Source organism: Phaethon aethereus, assembly GCF_964289735.1.
Source record: "Phaethon aethereus genome assembly, chromosome: 8".
NCBI classification, from domain to species: Eukaryota; Metazoa; Chordata; class Aves; order Phaethontiformes; family Phaethontidae; genus Phaethon; species Phaethon aethereus.
In genome coordinates, this window is record NC_138584.1 from 2,939,161 (window position 1) to 2,962,177 (window position 23,017).

The following is a 23,017-nucleotide window of genomic DNA, read 5'->3' on the forward strand; positions in this document are numbered from 1 at the left end:
TTTTTAGTATGAGTCCTGTCACTAATGCTACTTGCAGCAGCATAAGACAGAGGTCTCCTTGTGCAAGGTATTATAAAAATATAGCGCAAGAAACATTTCCTACAATGACAACTGTATGATTTAAATAGAAAGGAAAAAAGGAGGTAAGGAAAAAAAAGTAGCCATCAACAAACAGCACGAAAGTTCCAATATATTTTAATTTCACAACAAAAAATACCACATAGGGTTCTGATATCTGAAATGTTAATGATACAGGCAAGGAGGAGGGGGGAGAAGAAACAAATGAAGGTGTGGGGTAGCACAGGAGAGAAAAGGAAGCTGAAGGAATACACGTACAATGATCCTAAGACTAAGGAACAGCAGCAAATGGAAGACGTTGTCCAGCTGAAACTGGACCCAATCCAGCATTTCCCTGAAAACTCATGTTCCCCTGGATACCAAATTGATACATTATTTTTCCTCACTTGAGCAAAATACTGAAGAACAAAAGTGGGAGGTTTGGTGAGGATAAAAAAATAAGTGGTAATTTCCTTAGGGCATAAAATTTTAAGGGATTAGAATAAGATGTCAACATCCCAGCAGAAAATTCTGCATGGTCTGTGAAGAGCCAACAGAAAGCATTCCGGTGAACATCCTTTGTAAACTAATTTTAAATAATGAGGATTAAATAACACTTTCAAATAGGTAAAAACATGTTGTCTATCAAATACTACTAGCATTACAGTTTCCCACCACATGTTTTAAGTTAACAAATGGTTTCTTTGATGGCAGATGGACTCCATTCTTATCCTCCCACAAATGTATACATTCCACAGCACTGTTTTATCTTTTATTGCCAATTGTCCAACTGAGATAATAAACAATTCCTTAATAGCAAGGCCATTGTCAAAGCTAGACATTTAACTGTCTTCTTGGATCACTAAGATTCCTTCCCAGTTATCCAGTTATATCAACACACTGACCCAAACAAGTTCATTGCTGCTTGCCTTTTTTTTTTTTTTTTAAGAGGAATTAAAATGGCAGAAACCCCATCATTAGCATTCATCATTGTGATTTTTTACTCCTTAATAAATTTACTTAGAAATAAGAAATGGAAGACAGGATAAATTGCTTTCTTTAAGGTCCATGTTATCAAGTGTAGATGGAACTAATTCATATTATTGTAATCAGTTAAAAGACAACATTCTATCATGCAGAATTCACTGAAATCAAAAACAATATTCCACGTAAATGTCTTCTGCTTCAGTTTGTGTGGATGACTACATATGTGTAAACATAGCCACAGATAAAAGCATATAGATTCATCGCCATGTACATACATAACCCACAGACATCCTGTTTGTTGTACAAACACCACTGACTATTGCCTCCTCCAGAGCATTCCAGGTACTGTAATGCTGCCAGCCGTTCCATTCACTGTCGTCACTGCCATTAACCAGTCTTACCTAGTCCAGTTACTGTGATCGTGGCTGGCCGTGACTGAATCCTTCCAAACTGGTTCTCAGCTTCACAGATGTAAGTGCCTTCATCACTGACCCACAAACCTAGAGGGGAGGGGAAAAAAAAGAGATCAGATAGCAGCATCGGAAGTGATATTGAGAAGTTTGCAATACGTGGGTACCCTATCCTTTTATCTTTCAGTTTCAAATATTCATTTTTGGCCAGATCATTCCTTTCCATCTGTCACCAAGCACAGAAGCAATGACTATATGAGCACTTGAGTAAAAAAAGCGTGAGATGTATCATATATATAGATATATATCTCTCTCTATATATATCTATATATGAGATACTTTTCATCACTTTATATATTGCATATACTTTAATATAGTATATACTAATGTGCATAAATAATATATACTATATATCCACACATACATAGGCTACCGTGTAGCGCACTTCCTGTGGAATACTGCTTACTACATACAGCAACATGTGTCCGCTTGTGAGCGGACAGGCACACGGTAGTACATAAGTCATGATTTACTGCACTGTATGTACAGCAGAGAGGAAGCATTTCACACAACCTGATTATGTCTAGAAAGGAATAAAAGAGCTAATTAAGAAAACAGAGTAACATCAGTTAGTGTACGGGTGACTGAAATGCTCCAAGTAACTAAAATCACAAAGCCACTTGCAGAATTTTGCAGTTAATGCCCAAGTTAGGGCTTGTCTAAAACAATGACTTTAGAAACAGACAAACAAAAAAACCAACTAAACAAAAAAACCCAAACCACCAAAACAAAACAAAAAACAAAAAGGAAAGAAATTGCGTGGCTCCTCAGTACCGACAGAGACCATAACCCACATTTATTTAAACGAAGATGTTGTAACTTCTATGAAGAAGGGTGAAGCCAATGACGAAACATACCTGAATTCACAAACTCAGAGGAAAATTAACTGCAAGTCAACAGCAATGAAGTCAGTATCAGAAACACAATCTCTGATAAAAATCCAGTCTTTTTACGCAGTTAGCAATTTTATGAAGTAGTCTAGTAACTTAAATGCATTGCATATGTCGTATTTCCTTCTGGCATATTTTCTTTAAAATTTTAGCCTACTTACTATTAATAGACAGAGCTCCTGTTCTGAGTTGACTGATGGAACTAACTGCAAATGGTCTTGAGAAAAGGGAAGCACCATTTAGCCGCCTCCATTTAACCTTTGGCTCTGGGTAGCCCTGAACATAGCATGGCAGTGTGATGTTTGCACCAATATCAGCAGATTCGTCGCTGGGTTCCTGCGTGAAAAGAGGGGGAGCTGGAGGGGGAAAAAAAAAGAGCACACAGAAAGTGAATTGGTGTTGCAACATGACATTAACATTCTGCTTGCAATGTTGATGATCTAAATTTATGTCACATTATGCACAATTATTCTTCTAACAACAGATTACCGGCTCTAGCAACACCTTTACAAAAGGACCCTCACATGCTCTGTACTTACAACGGGGAGGTCAGAAACGGGCTAAACATCTCAAAAAAAAAAAAAAGAAAGAAGGTTCAGCCACCCTCATCAGACAAACATGCACACTCAAGTGTTAGCATTGTAAGTTCCCCATCGCCTTCAAACAGCGTCGCTCATTGCTTCAGAAAGTGTACGTGCCTGAGAGGAACATGCATTTATAACAAGATGTGGTGTGTCAGGCCACAAGCAGTTAGAAAGAATTAGGAAAAGAGGAGAGGAAGGACTAAGTTACAATAACCTTACATAGTGACTTAAGTTAGTATAATATATTCTCTACTTGAGAACTATGCTAGGATGAGGTTTGAAAAGTTTCCTCCTCCTCTGCCTCTCTCTTCTTCATCTTAACTTCTCTGCTTTGCAAAAGAAGTAAGAGTGAAGAAAAGCTGGAGTCCAACTAGTGCAAGGAAACAGCTTAGTGAACACCACCAAAAACCACACACACAGACTTACACATACTTTAAGAAGGGTTCAGATAACCAAGGCACCAGTGACCAGACACAGAAACACTGAAATTAGAGTATTACTGTCTAGCTTGCAAGCTACTTACAGCCAACATCTAGAGTTATCTTTCCAGAAGCTCTTCCTGCATCATTGGTAGCCACACAAGTATAGTCACCAGCATCCAGATCTTGTGTTTCCTGGATCTTCAAAAGACCTCGATGAGTATCAATAATGAGAAATGCTGATGCCCTCAACTCTAAGTCACCTAAGTACAGACAGAAAAAAAAGTAACTGAAACATAACAGGGTATTTACCAAAATTATTCCAACAAAACAGTGTCTAAGTTTGAGATTAGTTCACGAAGTGCCTGTATTCATTCAGCAGATGAGTACTCTGACTTCCACTCAACTAAGTGGAAAAAATCATTATTATATTAGATACAATCTCTTTTTATTTATTTGTTTCACAAGGGGAATACAAACCCAAGTAGCTTTGGACAGAGATCAGCATTAGGACAGCGTGCCAGGTTGTATTTCTCCTTCCCAAGTTAGAGACTACGTGTGGCAGCCACTTGTCTGCCAGCTCTGTACCAAGCTGGGAACTCCGCAAAGGCTAGAAAACAGCTCTGCTACCTCTCAAGCTCAGCAGAAGCCACAATACTGATGTGTAACCTTCAGAATTGGCCCACATGTACTCTTTGGGATGAATATCAAAGCCTGCTTTAAAATAGCCAACCATTAACTACAGTGAGTGCAGAAGTAGCTTTCTTTGAGGGACAGTTATTTGCAAACAGACCGGAACAGGGTTTGTGCTCCCCTCCAGCCACTGTCAGAGATGAAAGATTGGACCAGATAAGCTACCTGTTGGCATTATCTACTAAAGAAGAGTACTGGTTTTCCAGAAAATCAGCAGGCAGGTGGCTTATACAACCACACACAGGCACCAACTGCTGTTTCTGAGAACAAATGTTCAATCTTGAGGCATGGGGATTCTCTGACTCTCATTTAACTCTACGAAAACTCCTGCAGTTGACATACCCAACATCCCGCCTCACTACTTCAGAACCCGTAGCAGATACCTCTGGGATTCAGAAGGAACAAATAAAATTCCCTAGACTTTGCAAAGGAATTTGAGCAAAGACTCAATGGGAAAAATAGAAAAATGTTTTGTGATTTTTTTGTAGCATATAGCTAAACTTTTTCTGACAAAAAAATGAACATTATTTAAGTAGGCAAGAGGCTCTGCTTTTTGTTGTTAATTATGTTACAGTATGTTCATCCATTGTCTTTAAACAAGAGCAAGGATTTATGCTCTCACAGTCAAGTGCCTCATCTTCCAGATTTAGAGAATTTCACACGTCAAGTCACTGGTTGAATACTACATAAAGCTTTTGAGAAAATGAGGTCACCTCAGGATAGTTGTTCTAAATATTACTGCTAAAGTAAATAAATCAAACACGAAGTAATAAGTGTACCTTTAAACCATTTAACTTGCGGATGTGGGATTCCGGTTGTTTTGCACTCCATAATCGTCGTGTCTCCAAGAGCAACCAGAATTTCACTTTGAACTATGGTCAATGTTGGTCCCTCTAAAAAGAAACATTATAGAAAAAAATAAGTTCCTCATCCAAAGCATATACCATTTTAAAGACATAAACCGCGAAATACTCCAATTTTCTCTTGTTATGTGAAAGAATATTTGCATTGAAAGTCAGAAAGCCTTAAAAATCATGTAAGGTGACAGATAAACACTGGGAAACAGGGAAAAGTAGAGTCTGGAATGTCCAGAGCACCTGGACCATACATAGAATACACAGGAATTTAAGGAAAGAATTGGAAGAGTTTGATCATGTAGAAAGTAAAAAGATTCAGTCTCTCTCCTGCTCCAGGCTGCTACTAATATATTAATGTAGTGTTTAGAGTAAACAATTTGGACTAGGACTCCAGAGCGCTAAGCACGCTACAGGAATTTACCGAAACATGATTCCTTCTCCAAAGACCTAATCAGGTTTGCGAGCCTACCCACCTTTAATACCCAATCTTAGGGTTGTCGAGTTTTGGGGTTTTTTTTTTTCTTAAAAACAGCATAAGAAGAAACCTTGAGTCCCAAATATCACCTAACAATACTACTCAGATTTGAACAGAAAACAAAAAGGACATTTGTGAGCTGTTCAACATCCTTTCTGAGCTTTTTTTTTAAAATTTCTAACAGTATGTTCTGCATGCTTCTACTAATTTCAGCAGTTCTTCCTTGGTGATATAGTAGTTTGCTTTTTTAATTTTGCTATATTCTTTCTTTTACTTACTGATGTATGTAAGGGTGGATGTCTCTTTCTCCGTCCCAGCCGAGTTACTTGCCAAGCAACCATAAATTCCTGCATCTTTTGGAACTGCCTTTCTTATGCTTAGGGTGCCTTCTGGGGTCAGTCTATACCTGGGAACACACGGGGGACCAACCAGAATGATTAGTTAAAGAAAAGAGAATAACTGCTACATCCACACTCCAAGCAGCAACAGCAGCAGCAGCAGCAGATGGTTTATGAACAGGTATTGCTGTTTTTTTCTCATAATAAACAACAATACTAGTGTTGTTATATCTACCAGAGAATACCAATGTATTTTGTGAAAAGCCTTTAAACTAATCTTGTAAAAAGCCTTCTGAAGAAGAGAAGTATTTTTATTTTAGAGACAAGGAAATTGAAATTAAAGAGTTATAAAGGCAAAGGTTGAGGTACTATTTCCAAAACTCACAGGCTTCTGTGGAAGAAATACTCAGAATATTTTGGCATTCTTCAAAACTGCTTTCTCACATAGGAAAAGAACAAAAATAAATAGAGAAAGCTGTAACCCCTACCTGCTTGAACCAATAATAAACATATCGTTGTGTGTCCATATTACTGTTGGCTTTGGATAACCTGTTGCAGAACACCTGATAGACACTTCAGAGCCTTCTGTAAAAGTCTGATTCTTAGGTGAAATGACAACCCTAGGTGGTTCTAGTGAAAGAAATTAAAAAAAGCAATTAAAAATATCCATTGAGAAAACACTTACAGATTATAATCATCACTTTATTCCCATTTCCAAACAGCTCTATAGTGAGAAAACAACACTAATAAAGGTCAGAGCCCACTTGTTTCCTCGCTCCCTCTAGCACAGTCTACATACGTACCTTTGTAAAAGTTAGAAAGTCAGGATTCAGGGTGCAGAAACCAAATTTATTCACATGCCTACAGAGTTTGCTTTGTTCTGAGATGCAGGATTTGGAGCTCCCAAATGCGGGCACCAATTCTGACAAAGAGCTGCCAGCACCAAGCAAAGTCCACCAACGTGATCCATCAAGGTGACAAAGCCAGGCTGAAATAAGTTGGGCCAGGTCATCATTTTGAATAGAAACTATGAGAGCATTAGTGGTTTTGCATGGATTCAACTTGAACATAATAATTAAGTAATAATTAACTTAGAACTTTTAATGCACGCTTAAAACTCAAAGCGGCAACAGAGATGATTTTGAGAAATTTGAGTCAAATTTGTGCAGACTCCTGAAAACCAATGAGCACAAGCCTTCTGGCAGGTCAACAGTAAGGATAAAACCTGAGCGATGAAAATAAAAGTCATGACCTACATGCACACACAGAGAAAGAAGTTAACAGCAAAACCATGCCAAAGACAACTGAATCAGCATGTTAACAATGCCAACGAATGTCACGGATTTATTTCAGCTGCATTTTCTCAAGAAGAGAGACTGTTGAGCTTCACAGAATTGGTGAGCTTCACAGAATCCATTCACTTGCATCCCTAGACAGACTTCCTCAGTAAAAAAGACTGCCAAAACAATTCACTGCAGCAACTGACATTTTCTTCTATGGTACCTATGATTTGTGTCTAACTTACAGTTGCAAGAAGATCCACATCACTCAATGGACGAAAACGTAGCAACTTGTAGTACTAACTGCTGCTACTTCATCTTCGTTACGGCATGAAACTGGCTACTATTAGATCAGTAGCATCAACCTTCATCTTCGGAGCTTTGCTGTTGGCGGATCACACGCTGCCTGCGCCAATGGGTTCCATAGAATGAAAAGTCTAAGCCTAACTCTCCCTTTCGGGAGAGTCCAAGAGGCTAAACACATGTAACAGAGACATCTTGAATCTCAGGCTGCTCCACATAGCTCTTTTTTATTACCTTCAGCAGGAATTACACCAGTCTATGGCCTCAGGAGACGTTTGACATGTTTTTGAGGCTGCTAAGGAAAAACGTGCCTACTGGCTCTTACACACATTCTATTTACGCATGACATAAGCCGTCAAGGACAAGATGAAGGTGTGATGCTATGCAGCTTCCAGGTGAACATCTGCCTAGCTCAGTCTGTCATTACGCAAACAGCAACAACTCAGAGTGCTACTACAAACGCCTTTCTGGAAGAATTAATACCATGCTCTTTTCATTATCATTGCGGGGAGGAAGATTATAGTCTAAGTTCTGTGTTGTAATACCATTTATTTAAAAAGCCGCTAACTAAAAACCACAGTTTCCACAGAAATTCTTCTGGAAGAAGAATTTTCCTGCAGAAGATTACACTGCTTCTAGGAAAGGACTGAGGCAGGTTCTGCCTCCTCGCAGGGCAGAAACACGGTGGGGAAAACAATCTTCCTCCCCAAAAATCTCAGCACACTTAATGAGAGGGGATTTGTGACTGGTGGAAAATGAGATAATGAGAAATAAAACAGTTTTCAAATGCTCAAATATCAAATTAGCAGCACAGATAAGAAGAGCAGGAGATGTCTTCACCTTTTATGTGGAAGGGTTTATCAAGAGTAGCATAGGTTTGGGAAATACAGCTCAGCCAGTCTATACACATTATCAAGCAAGTTACACTGCTGACTTTAACAAGGTGCTTGTGCCTCTGCAGGTCCAGTCTCACTTGGTAATACGAACTAATGACAACATGCCACAGCTACACGGCAGGGGAGAAATGACTGTCCCATGGATACGAGATGCTTTATTGTCTGCCACAGTCACAGTTCCTAGAGAATGATTTGTCCTGTAATACATCTTGAATAGGAGAGCAAGGTTCCCAAGGAAAATACTAATTTTGAAACATAATTAGTAGCAACATGAGCATGCAAGTCATGGACATAACTTTGATTTAAATTTTTTTTTTTTGTATACTTTTATTTAAAATATTTGCACTACGTTTTGTGTTTGAGTTTCATGAATAATTCACAGCTGTTAGTGTTTCATGCAAACTTATCTGCATGCCCCTATGAAGCGCATAAAGCCCCTCTTTCAAAGAGAAATGTAATTGCTGTCTTGAGGAAGGCTTTTTGATGTAGTATGGCACCTGGTTCTGGGGGGAGCAGAACTTTTGTTGCCAGGACTTGACGACTCTGTTTTCAGTCATTAACTAGACGCACAAGCATGTAAAGGAGCCAGAGATCTGCAAGTAACAGTATGTGCAAAACCATGCAGTTATACTGCCAAAGACAAGGAATAAATTAAATAATAGACAGCAACTATAATTTGCATACAGTTGCAAAACTGTAAACACAGATGCATATAAGGCCTTATTGTTTCCTTCCTTAAACTTGTGTCCGTTAACCTTCCTCCAGTTCATTAGTTTTTCATTTGTAGAGTAGATTTAATAAAAAACTGCGGGGTCCTGAAAAGCCCCTCCCATGTTTCATGACAGCTCTGAAAGCTCTGAGATCCCAGGGGAAGGGCACCAGAGGCAGGCAGAGCCCTAATTCCAGAAGTACCAGGATTAAATCCAGATACGAGGGGGTAGGGAGAGGCAAGAAATGGATGCAAATTACAGAACTGTCCTCAAGTGATTCATGATGTGCACAGCTTTCTCAGCTATTTTTATTTTGTTTTAAACCCTGCCAAGAGACAGTGGGAGATATTCTGCATGCTCCGGACTTCAGGAAGGTCTCCTCCCGTGTCGATATTAGAAAACTGTCTCATATGACAATTACACACCATGCTTTGGCAACAGATCACTGCCCGTGCAGTTATTTTCACACAATGATATCATCAGGTGAGCAGAAGATGGAAGAAGTATTTGTATTTAACACATAACCAATGAAATTAATTGAAAAAAGTCAATATACACAGCTGTAATACTCAAGCTACCAGCCAGAATCAGCGAGGCCACATTTGCCACTAATTAACCATCTTGCTTTCTTGCTCAAAGGCCAGCAACAGGCAGGCATGCAGAGTGACGTTTCTTATGACAGGTCAATTTGATTTCTTTTGCTTTGTTCTTCGTCTAGGGGAGACTATTTGTACATGCGCAGGAGAAGCACAAGCTCCTTGCAGTGCCAGTCCCACTCAAGGCTGTAGAATAAAACCTTTGAAACAACATAGATCATGCATAAAGCTTCTTAAGAGAAAGAAGGTTGGTCTGAAGATTTCAGGGTCCAAAGCATTCCCACTTGTAACCATCCTTGGCCCCAAAAACCATTAAAACCATGTGAAGCAGTTAAACTTAGCATGAAAAAGGGACAGCAAATACCAGATTTTTATTTCATACAATGTAAAAACAACTCTATCATCAGCCTTTATCAGTAAAAACCACTTATTGCCAATGTTTTTTCACTACTTTCTGCATGCTTTTTTCTCTTTCTTAACAGAAACTTTTCCCCAAAAGCCACACTGCAGATGATATTTGACTGAGCTATTACTCATAAAGTACCAAATTTTTGTGCAGCACCCTCAAGATTCTTTCTTGACTTTTACACTAAGAGCATTTTTGGAAAACTGAGTGATCCAACCTATTCACCTGACAAGTAAGGCAGTAACAAGGCTCAATAAGAACAAAATATATCTAGATTTTTTTTAAAAAATCTAGATATTTAAATGTATTCAGATTTAAAAAAACACCATGTAAGCACACAACCACTGCAGCAGTAGGTACATGCTTGCTGCACATTTTTACAAGGATTTCATTTTGGTAAAATTTCACTTCCTCCAGACCTTACAGGAAATATCCAGAACTTCCCACATACACACAGATACTGGCAGAGAACAGATGGAGCCCCATCCCTGTGTCCAGTCTGCTCGCTAGCAGTTCTCTATAGTTACAAACCTTTCTTGTTAGCATCAATTATAAAAGGGTCTGTATTGCCCTCCCTGGGCTTCTAACCACCGAGATACTGCAAGAGCGGGTGCTTACCACAGAACGCTACTTTTAGTAATGCAGGAACTGCAGTGTTGGTGCGAAAAATTAATTTTCTTCAGGCCAAAGTTGTGCGTGACCACAGTGATGTCTACAAATTCTTGTCTTCCTGTGACTTCCATGGATATGCCTTAGTTTTTCCACGTGGAAACATATAAATGGAAGTGAATGGCTTTAAGCTCAAACTGTCTAACAAACTACGTTATGTTAGCGTCAAGGAGTGCATACTGGGAAGGCATAGGGGGGGAAAAATTTCCAATGCTACTATTATGATAGCTGTTAACATATGGCAGTGAGATTGGGGTTACACAGATACTGAAGAATTCCTCCCAGACGGTGGATTTCCACTTTGATGTCAGATCAGGCACAGAATTCACATGATACCCTATGTTATGAAATAAGACAAATACACATAACCTGTCACTACACTTGCAAAAGGAATCCTCTCCATTCATCTGATTTCTATTAAGTTTAAATCATGTTTTACCAATATGCATTAGAATTAATATTCAATTTTATACTTTTGTTCACAGGCCAAATGAAAGATGTGTAGAAGAAACATTGCACATAAACGGAAAAGCTGACAAAGGCTTCTGTTTGAATAGCAAGCTGAGAACGGATTTGTTACAGCATAAATAAAGATCAAAACATTCAATAGGGATAAACAAAAATTAGCCTTCAGCATTGATCGGCCAAGCACATTCATCTGTACTTTTGGCGTCAACCAAGTGAACCTAATTAAAAAGGAACATTCTCTTTGGACATCACTATCTTGCTTCACTCGCTTGCCAGCCGTCTCGCTTAGCCACCAAGCCCCCAGCGATCTCCTCCGCAGCCCACCCCAACCCTGCAGAAGCGCAGGGCGTGCTGCCGGGTGCCATCCCTCGCCCCCGGACACCGTGAAGGCGCCGCCGCACAACAAGCCGCGGGAACGGCTGCGTCCGTAACTGGAAAAGCACAGGTAAAAGACACGCAGCAGCCGCATTCGTGGTTGCTTCTGCAAGACTCTCCACGACACTTCCAAGCCCAAATTTAACTTCTATGGAGCGAGAGGGAGAGCGGTGTCGGGATCCGTTGTTGTTCAGCCAGGGAGTACGCGTAAGCCGCGCTTCCACCGACGCCAAGAGCACTCTTGGCTAGCGCAGGAGAGAACAAGTTGATCTGCCGCGATACACCACGCAGCGCCTGCCCAGAACTCAGAGACAGCAGGGGAAGGATCACCCCTTCTCCCTCTGCGGCCAAAGGAACTACCGTCCAAGAGACATGCGGATACGCGCTACAGCCAGAGTCTTCTCACCAAAGTTGTTTTTCACAACCTCCCTGCGCTCCACTGCAACTTGGCATTCACTGGCCTTATGCAGACTCCATCAGAAAAAATGAAGCGCGTAAGTATTCACCAGCTGTGAACAAAAGGCCATAAAGAAAGCGTCTGACACCACGCCGCCATCCCTGCGGGAGAAAGACCTGCAGAAAGAAAGGAAGTGGGTTCCTGCCACCTCATGTCCCTGTCCCAGGTCTGTACTCAGCCCTAGAAGTTGGCAGACTCAGAAAAAAACACTTGGTGAACACCTTTAGAAAAGAAAACTAAAATCTCAGGCTTCCTGCTCCAGCAGAGCCAGCGCCAACATGCTGCAGATAAAGAAACACCATCTTGGAAAACCAGTACTTTACAGAAAGTGAGACAGGGGACTTCAACCTCTGGAGCTTAGTGGGTTCTTCTTGGGGGATGCGTGCCCATCTTCATGCGACAGAGAGGGGTCACTTTACTGAGATGCAAACTGAACTTGTTAATGCTCCTGTGCAGTACCAGGGAGTGCACACAGCCCTCCTGGAAGGGCTGCCAATCCAACACCTTTCTTACAGCTACAATACTTAATAGTTTAACTAATGATTTCCTTGTGCCTTTTACTAACTGTTGCAATAACAGAGATCACACATCCTGTGCAGGAAGCTAGTTTCCAAGAGATCCACATGGTATATTGCCTTGAACCAGAGGTTAGGGTAGGTCAGAAGACATTTATAAGTACTGATTTCTGATTTTACATTATGGCTCCATTCCTGCAAAACTCCTCTTAGAAATTCTTCTGAAGGCCTACATTTTCTGTGATAAAGTGATAAAGCAGCAAGAAAGCAAATCAAATGACAGAAATTGAGATGCAGGAGTGATTTCCTGTTTTATTTAATACCCTAATTTTTTATCTTTTACCAAGTTCGGACTTAGATTCTTTGCAGTAAGAACTCTTCCTATGATGCATAATCTGAATACTATAAAACACTATAAAATTAAGCTTAATCATCACTCACTTAGGTGAATTTGTGACAAATGATATAAAAGACACAGAAAATGTAAAGAGATTTCTATCTGATGAGAGCGCTTTGTTTGTCCTGCTTTTGTACTGATTTGTAGAGGATCTCACCCAGGGAATATTATCAAAAGAAACCTCCCAAACAGTAAGTTCAGGCCAACTGACGAACTCAGGCTGTAAGAGTGATTGGTCTAATAACACAAACAGTTTTTTCCCCCATCAGTTCCCTTTCACCAAACATAGAAAAGAACCTCTTATGAATGGCGGCTGTGTGGAGAAGGCAAATGAACTTGGGAATGCTCATTAATTTTCTTGAGTGGCAGAGAACTCCAGAGAGGCTGCTCAGGAGTTCTGCTAACCTGCATTTCCTGTGCAAGAGGCTAGTTTCTGAAAAATAGCTTAATGACTATCATTGGCCCTGCTATGAATGATAATTAGCACCTAGCAGACTGACAGGTACTGATTCGGTAGCTTTCTTTCAAAGAATACTGACTTTCACATCAAAGAACGTTATTGAGAGTTCAACCATTTTACTTCCTGCTCTAACAGGGGTAGAAATGCCACAGTGATAACTTTAAAATATGCAGCCAGGAAAAAATACCAGCTCATCTTCTCAGACAGTCCCAAGTAACAGCCTAGAAAGAAGCCCAGAAGGCACTATGCTTTTCATTCTTCAGGACAGACACCTTGCATTCAATTGACTTTCTAAATTTGAAATAGCAAGTAAATAGTAATGCTTCAATTTTATTCCCTTTCTTGTTTTCTCCATGTTTAAAGAGCTCAGTGCAGTATAACACATCTCTCCTTGCCCATTATTAACAGTCCGTATCCACGTACCTAAGTGAATGATATGCACACGATCAGTTACACAGATCTCAAAGACTAAGCTGCTATTTCTGTATTATCTCTTTTCAGAGAAAAGAGCAGAGGAACAAAGCACTGGGAAGCAGTGCCAAGCAGCTAATTTACTTTTTGAGACTGTCCATCTAGGCAGTCTCCTCCCTGGAATTATTCCAGATATAAGCACATTCACGCTGAAGGTCCTGTTGTGTTCATTCCGTTCTGGTTTCTGCTCCTTGTTGGGATGTACCCAAGTATTACCATTGCTTTGGTTGAGCCAAGTCACATACATTGTCTCTTGGGCAATTTTTTTTTCAACCTGGATTTCAAGCTACTAGTTGGCTAGTAAGTGTGCACATCAGTTCCCTACAGTAGACAGCACACTTGTATCTTCTCAGAATAACAGGTCCTGCTTTCCCCCACTGCACATCTGACGTAGTTGACTCCATTCATACAGTAGGACAGTACTCTTGTCACATGTTGGCTTGACAAAAGATCACTTAGACTTATTACAGCAATGACAATTCTTCGATGCCCAAAGTCAAACATACACTTTATTTCTTATGTGGACAAGTGGAACCATGATATGTATGGTTTTTTTTCTTGCAGGTGCCACTTAGGTGCTTCTAACACTTAGCTGCTAGCACAGATCATTCTGAATTATTTAACTGTGCTACTTGTAAGCAGATGCTAAAAATGCCTTTCAGGTATGATGGTGATAGCAGACAGGCATTTACACATTTTTAAATGTTTAGCAAATAAGCAGGTAAAGGAAACCCACCATGCCATGGAGAGTAACTACAGCATGTATGATTTTATTCTACCTGTACATTCACAAAAAGAAATACGTCAGAATAGTACACTGACCTGCGTGCTGTTCATCCATGAGCTCAAGGCACAGCAGCTGGCACCTGATTACCTTAGAGATGGCTCCCAATAAGACAAATGTTCAGTGTTGCCTCACTTATTGGTCTACTGCTGGAATTCATCATATGCTGAGATTACTACACTCAAGCATCTCTACTAATTGCCAACATAAACACAAGCAAAAGCTGTAAAAGTTTCTACATACTGTATGTGTTGTAGAGGCGAAAGACAGTTGCAATCATTAAACAAAGTGCTTCAGTGTCTACTCTTACTTACACCAGAAAACAGGGGTAACCAAGACTACCACAAAAATCACATTTAGCATTGCCCAAATTTCAGGGATCTGAGTTTTAATTGTGTATTTGAAATTCTTGGAAGGGTAAGGAAACAAAACCCCACCACAAATCAATCTCTTCAGCATGCACACTGTTTCAACTAAAAAAAAAAAGCCTAAATTCCTCAAAATCCACCCCCCAAATCAGTATTACTTATGTATATGAAAACATCAAGAACTAAACATCAAGCTACCAAAACATGCATTTTTATCAGGTTGAATTAATACGGCATACAGCAAACTCATATTTTGCCTACAAGACTGGCTGTGCAAGTTGGAAAGAAAAAGTTTTACATGCTCATGGAATTTCGCTCATCAGTGAGAAATGTATCACTGAAGATGATAGGATCAGTGTTTCACACTCCTGGCCATTCTCTAGCCTTACATGGCTGCAATATGCTCCTCCAGGTTTCTGATAAGTTACATGAAGCATCTGGAAAAGTAGTGAATGCCCTTACAAATTCATTTATGTTTTCACGCAAGACCCATCTGCTGGGAGGATTTGAGCAATTCACGCTCTGTAGCCGCCTTTTAACAACACCCAAAGATGAGTGTGGACTTTAAAAGTCAGTCATAGCACTCAATAAGCACCAATACACTCCTAGAAGGCTCAAGAGCTTATGCTCCTTGAAATTTATAAAACTGACCTTTCAGACTACTCTGAGAAGAATACCGCCGATCCACAAATAAGCGCAAGTTGTAAACAGGATCTTCGTCTAGCTGTGCTCAGTATTAGTGTGGAACAATTAGTGACTTAGTATAGTATGTTCTTCAACACTCAACACGCAACTGGGGGAAAAAGTCAACTCTCATTCAAGATTTCAGTCTGTATTTGTACAGCTGCTGCCACAAAAATGTTCTCTTTCAGAAACAGCAGCATCCAACCAAAAGATTTCAAAACAAGGGTTTACTACAATCCACTTAAGCATGTAAAGCAGATGCTGGGTTATTTTTAGAACTACCAACATTTGTTCTCTGCCTTAACTCCCACTCCAGAAAGAAAATGGGGGTGAAAGCAGTGGCAATCCCTTATGATCCAAAAGTCAGAGATCTATATGGAGCTGTCATCATCATAAAGGGCTTCAATATTAATTTAAAATTTGACATTCTGAATTACTTGCAACTACAGAAAACATGAACCCATCTCAATCTATTAACAAGACTTCAAACTTCCTTCTTCAGACAGTTAATAATGACAACCCTATAAAGCTTTTGCTTCCTACATATAGCCACCCTTTACTCTTTTGCTGCCAAACATAAACTGTTCTTTTGAATACTATTCTAGACCCCATCAAGCACTGCAGGCTGTACATGACAATCACACACCAGAGCAGCATCTCCAGAAATCTGATAGAAATCTTTTTGTCCAAGCAAACTAAAATGATCATAAATAATAGCGCATACAACCATCCTGATACCATTCAGCATCTCAAAAGGTTGGCAGTAGGTTACTTTTTCCAACAAAGAGGCAGACACTCCTGCAGCTTAGTGTTTCCTACGTATTTATTCTTTTCTAAGCATCTTTCATCAGAAATGAAAGAAAACACAACTCAGACTCTTAAGTAAGCCTGTCTAAACTGTCCAAGAGGGTTATCTCGGACACATTTTAAAGCTGTTAGCAATACCAGTACCAGCCAAAACGTAATTCCCAACTATTTGATATAATCATTCTACATATATAAGTGATTTAGAAACTCAATATTCTGCTGTGGCAGCATTAAACTTCTTAAGCTTTACTATAAAAAACTGCCAGAAGTAATTTCGTCATTGTGTTAAAGCTCCCAGCTGGTCTACAGACATTAGAGAGGAAAATCTAAATCCCAGGAAGAGATGAGCGAGGGAGGGGGGCTCTTCTCTTGCTGCCTTTGACATGCTTGAATGATTGTCTGGATGGAAAAATCCTATAGAATTTAAAACCAGGTTTTCCAAACATACGGGGGTTGAGCTTTTTCATAGCTTTTTTTCAGCTTTGCTAGAAATTTAACAGTGATAACTTTACTGTAGCCATCTAAGGCTAATTCAAATAGATCAATGATGAAACACTTTATTCTGCTGTATTTTGTAATAGGTCCTACATAAGTGATTGCAGGCCTACTTATTCCACCTTGGTAAACCAGTATGCTCTTCCTATAAGAAAAACTACATCCCATTAGAGTAAGCGTTACAACTCCACTTTTCACCTTTCTCTGTTCTGGAGCACCTTAAGGCAGGCAATTCCATTGAATTTCTTTTCTCCATAATTCTAAGTTTTCCATCAGTTCATAAAGTACTAGAATTAGAGCAGCAACGTTAATGAAGCTACCCACTCTGCACAGAATCAGCAAGCAGAAATGCTGTCAGCATCACCTACAAGCAGACAGAATAGTCATTTTTTTAAAACATTTTGAGTTGTGTCTCTTCCTGCCAACAGACAGGCAGCTAGGAACCAAAGGCTCAAACCTCCACATGACCAAGGCAAACAAAGAGAAATCTGCAGTATTTTCAAATTTTAAAAGGATTAGCTCCAAGACAAATTACTGAATTTATACATACTTTTTAAAAATTTGTTCTTAGTATGAAGCAACAGCACAGATCTAGACCTTGTTTGGTCTCACCCATGCTGTCTTTTTCAGTTTGGACATATTTTTAAGGTCCTTGTCTTCATAAAATTTAGTCCTTGATAAAACTGCAGTTAGTTCTTAGCTTGGCACTATAAAACAGATACAATAACATAATACACAGAAAAACTCAGAAGTACTATTCTGTTATAAAGAGATACAAAATAATCCAGACGAACACAGAAACCTTTACCAATGTAGGTACACATATATAATTATAGTTATAGTTTCACTGAAAAAAAAAATAAAGATAATCCACATAGTCAGCCTGTAAGTTTTCTCAAAGTAGAGGTTGGCAACAAACACCAGGGAGTGGTGCGTGCGTGCTGCTATTTCTGTGCTCTACTCTTTAGTGGACACTAACAACAGAACTACCTCAGGCTCCGTTCACTTGCACAGCAGTCAAACTGGCATTTGTAGGAGGAGGATCAAACCATGGCTCAGAGACACACAGCACAAGGCAATCTCGCAAAAAGAGCTCTAGGGCTGTTTGGCGACTCCCATAGCCATTTTAAAACAGAGAAGAACTGCATAATGTTCAGCCAGTCTCCACACGGTTTTATCAACAGGCATTAAAAAAAAAAAAATTTACTAAGAGAGACAGCTCAAGATAGAGAAAATATAAACCAGGACAGAGTAAGTTTAACACACAGTTTCCTCATTACCTTGCACCGTAAGGAAGACTGACGCTGTGGCAGATCCACCCTCATTAGAAGCGATGCAGTTGTACTTGCCAGCATCCGTGAGCTTTACAGTCTTCACCTCTAAAGACAGGTTGCTCATCATCCTTATTCGCAGAGGCTCCTTGAGCCTCACATCCCTGCCATTTCTCTGCCAGGTGAGATTGTAACGCACTGTGCTTAAAGTTAGGCAGGTCAAGATGGCTCCTTCACCAGGGACAACCGTGACATTATTAGGAACCTGAATCACAGGTGGAGGCTCTGCGTAGAAAGAACAGAATAAAGAACAAAATTGTAAGAGAAAGATTTGGGAACCTTTGCTTCATTTGTGGATTCTTGAGAAACAACTTTAAGTACACTCCAGAGGTAAAAAAAAAGTAAAAAAAAAAATTTTTTTAGTTACTATTTGGTTTAATTTCACATTGCTGAAGCCATGAAACAGAACCCAGGGCAGCATCCTCATTCCCTGGTGCTAAGCTGCCTGACAGGAGCTTACATCACAAGAACACACCTGATTTAGGTCAAAACTATTGCATGATGTAGGATGAGAGATCACATCGTGTACGAGAGAGGATGTAGCACTGTTCTTTTGAACTCATCTTGACTGGGCAAAGTCAGCAAGAGACCAGAGCGCCGCATCAACAAGAAAGAAGAGACAGGGCCACCACCAGGTCTCAGAGACTGATCTCTGGCTGAGGTATGATCACACATGGTGGAATCTGAGCTACGCACTAAATTTTTACAGGCTTTATATGAAAAGAACATGTTACTAGCAAGGTCTTCTAGCAACAATGAAACCAAGTCAACAGCTGCTTTCACAATGAGGGCAGTGAAACCCTGTCCCAGGTTGCCCAGAGAGGTGGTAGATGCCCCATCCCTGGGAACATTCCGGGTCAGGTTGGACAGGGCTCTGAGCAACCTGATCTAGTTGAAGATGTCCCTGCTCACTGCAAGGGGGGTTGGACTAGATGGCCTTGAAAGGCCCCTTCCAACCCAAAGATTTTATGATTCTAAGCATCATCATTAAGTTCTTCCCATGATGGTTTCTACAAGGGAAGATGGAAGGAGAGCACCTCTATTCCCTTAATTTTATCTGATCAAGGACCTGATCAAGGGATAAGGAAAAGGGGAGGTAATAAACACAGTACACAGAGACACAGACCTGACAAACAAACAGTAGCAAAGACAATGACAAGAAACAAACTTTGTCATGCTAATTCAGGGGCTATCAAGAAGCTACTGGCATCACTTCAAAGAGGGCCAAGATGGACTTTGCAACTGATAAGGACACAAAGCTGGGGAAGCTGTAGAACTATGCAAACAGGTGAGGGAATGGGCAGGGAAATTAATCAGGGAGGAGCAAAGGGAGGAGCAGGCAGAAAGGGGCATAAAAGGGGCCTGATGCATCTCAAACACTGCCAGTCAGTACTCTTGTCTGACTTGAGCCCCCTGCCTGATCACCACAGCCTGTCCTGTTGTCCTATTAAGTCTTATTTAAACTCTCCCTCTGTGTAATCGCACTTCCCATCCCTCCTATGCGCGTCCTGCAAGGACTAAGTGCCAGCTACTGGGGCAACGAGTGCGAGTGGACTGGGTGCCAGCTACTGGAGCCAGACCAGGGCAGGTAGGCACCCCAGGCCTGTGAGCGTCAGCTACTGGAGGGACTGGGCTCTGAGTACCAGCTACTGGAGCAGAGGAGGACCTCAGGCAGTTTGGTACCTTCCCCAAACAGGGTGTGTGTAAGGGCGGGGGGGGGGGGGGGAAGGGGGGTGTGCAGTTTGTTAGCAAACTTCAAGTTGGAACAGCTGGCAAGAAGCAGGTTAGAGGGTCCAGGATCTGGGCAGGGGTGTCGCGGGGACAGAGGGGCCATGCCAGTACTCCAGGGATCTGCAAATGTGCACGTGGCTCGAGAGAGCGGTGCGTATGTGCTCTCACTAGTGAGCTTCCATCCTTACCAGCCGGGGAGGAGGAGGTGAGTTGGCTGCCCCATGCTTTATACAAGCCCTACACGTCGCTGCTGTTGAAGGCAGCGCTCTGTCTGTGCCAGCGTTCTCTGTGTGTCTGAGAGAGGCTCAGCTTCGCTTCCGATGACTGTGCCAACAGGAAAGCAGCAGCAGTGTCCGTGGGTCCGGGACAGATACCCTCAGGGCTCTGGGCTCACAGGGATGGGCTCCAGCAGCCAGGCAGCAGGAATTCCTAGGCTGGAGCAGCTCGAGGCAGCAGCCGCTTGCAACAACCCTCAACAGTTGCCACTCCAATCTTGGGTAATGTCAAGATCTCTTTCTTCCAATCTGTACATATTTATGTTGTAACTTCCACTATTTGTTATTATTTGCTTTCTGTTCTACTCGTCTGTACACTTCTATTGCACTCCTGCAATAATTTTATACTGGAATTAAACTCTGAAACTACAGATACTTAAAAACAGGAGCAGTCATCCTGATCCTTCCTGAGATCTCACTGATAAAGGAGACATCATTTTAATATTAGAGAAAGAAAACACACTATGTGTCACTTTATGCATTCTCCTTAAAAACATGTATCTATATATTCCATTTGTTTTTCCCCAGGCTGGTTTGTCAAAAAAGAAAGATCTGCAATGAATAACATTCTGAGTGAGATGCTTTAGCAGAAATAAGGCAGCTGTAAGAGCAAGACCAAATCTTTGTCAGTACACACCAAAACACAATTATCCTAAGAAAAGCAAGGAAAACAGGGAAGAAAAAAAGTCTGCATTTATTACGGGTGAAAGTTACTCCTAAGCTCAGAGCCAGCCGCAACTCCTCCTCATTTAAGTCTCATGTGGGGTCTCAGATGAGGTTCACAAGCTTTATGCTAGATATCTGCACAGCAAGGAATCACTCGCACACTCTGCAGGCTGCGTGTGCAGCTCTCCCTCCCTAAAAACCCAACAGTCCCTAAAAGCAATCACCCTTATTGCCAAAACTGTGTGTTGGAAGACGTGCAGGGGAGAGTCAAGAAAAGCTATGCTGGCTTACTGAGGATGGAGTTTCTCCCTGCACGTTAGGTTTGTTTGGGAGAAAAGAGAGAGACAAATCTTGTGATGTTTTCCATGGGCATATCGCCAAGTATGTTACTTAAGAAAAGAGAGATATGATGGCCACTGCAGGGCTAGAATCCCCACCTTTTGAACGTCAGTCCAGTGGGGCATGACATCTTTTGGACTACAGCAGCCTCTTACCACAACAGCGTGCAACACATAGCAATCCCCTGTACTCCCACTTCTCTGCTGGCACTTTGGTTAAGGTGCCTGCACAAGCTAACAAGTCATTTGACATTTTAAAGATTTAAGACTACTAAGACAAAGTCAAACTCAAGCGTTTGCTTTTCCTGAAACTGGAAAATGTTGACACAGTTCTACTACACCTTTCACTCAGCAGTTGACAAAATGGATTATCTGTGATATACGGTCTGTAAGCTGGGCAAATGAAGAATACTTGAAAAGATCGTTTACTTTGCTTGAAGAAGAAATTTCAAGTAATTTTCTTCCAAATATTTGTACACAAGGATTTCAAAGCATCTCCCTCACATTAATCCTCTGCATGGCTCAACACAGAACTAATTGCTCATGTTTACATAGTGAGTCAGTCTGAGTTGATCTCTCAGTGCTCTGTAAATGAGAGGATAGGGGAATTTTTCCCTTCGTCACTCTTGGCTTTTAAGGGCTACTGATATCACAAGAAAAAAGTTCGGATTCTCTTTCAGTTTTCTCTGTGAGGAGGAGGATGGTTGCAAATTCCAGACCAAAAATCTTTATGCCCACAATTTCTGAGGCAGAATATAACAGCTTCTTGTCTGCCAAAACATGGTTTGAAAAAAGCGCATGGGAACAGCCTACCTGCCTGAGGGATTTCCAGAGCCAAAATATAAAATAGCGCTCTAGAGCTAGGACTTAGCTAAGTATTGATGTTACTGTTCTGTTCTACTCAAGTGCTTTGCATGACTAAAAGGATGTTCCTCTCCTCAAATTTACCACTTGGTGTAAAAGGGCCGTTTCTCTACAAATTTTGCCTTGCATGGAATCAGTAATATCACACTGGTTTCTTTGGATTTGCACTTACTGCAGTGAGGGGAACATCTTTGCCTGGAAAACAGAAGGTGAAGGGACATATAGTCATTCTCTTCAACTACACAGTGGGTTGTTTTAGAGAATACAGAGTTCAAGTCTTCCCAGGGCACAAAGAAAAAGGATGAGAGTCCATGGTCATAATATGCAGCAGGGGAGATTCTGACTAGACATGCAAAATATTTTCCATGTGGGGGTAGTTAAGCACTGAAGGCTGCCTGTAGAACTTGTGAAATCTCTGTCCTGGGGGACATTCAAAGTTTGATTGAACGAGTTCTTGAGAAATGCAATCAAGCTTGGAAATTAATTCTGCTTTGAGCCGCAAGTTGGACTAGGTAACTTCCAAAGCTCTCTCCAGCCTCAAGTGTTTTGTGATTCTAGGATTCATAATCCAGGTCAACTAACCTGCGTTAGCTACTACAGGAGGTAAAAGACAAGACAACTTTGATTTCAAGCAGTTATATGAAACCCTGAGGCTGAATTCAAACTGCTATTCTGAGCTTTGCTACCCTCACTGCCACTGTAAATTAACTGACTCAGCTCCAATGTTTTCCCTGGTTGAGGGCAACAGCTTACACTTCTGCATTACATGTGTCTGATCAACACAGAGAGCTACATAGAACGGATATTTGTTTCAAAATAGAAATTATTTCTCCCTTTCCCCTGAGACTGCATTGCAACTGTGAAAAATTAAGTGACAAAATTTGCTATAGCATGGGTTTTC

General features: G+C 40.8%; 1 protein-coding gene across 1 annotated transcript in view; it reads right to left on the reverse strand.

The window, feature by feature from the left end:
* HMCN1 (hemicentin 1) overlaps window positions 1–23,017 on the reverse strand; it is a gene marked incomplete at its 3' end in the record, with an annotated part of 205,695 nt that overhangs the window by 113,952 nt on the left and 68,726 nt on the right. Inside the window, exons 11-17 of the mRNA XM_082003017.1 lie at window positions 18,192–18,467; window positions 6,259–6,400; window positions 5,711–5,838; window positions 4,880–4,993; window positions 3,512–3,670; window positions 2,566–2,760; window positions 1,446–1,544 (exon numbers count right to left, since the gene is read on the reverse strand). Of these exons, the coding sequence (XP_081859143.1) occupies window positions 1,446–1,544; window positions 2,566–2,760; window positions 3,512–3,670; window positions 4,880–4,993; window positions 5,711–5,838; window positions 6,259–6,400; window positions 18,192–18,467 (1,113 nt within the window). The remainder of the gene's footprint in view (window positions 1–1,445; window positions 1,545–2,565; window positions 2,761–3,511; window positions 3,671–4,879; window positions 4,994–5,710; window positions 5,839–6,258; window positions 6,401–18,191; window positions 18,468–23,017) is intronic.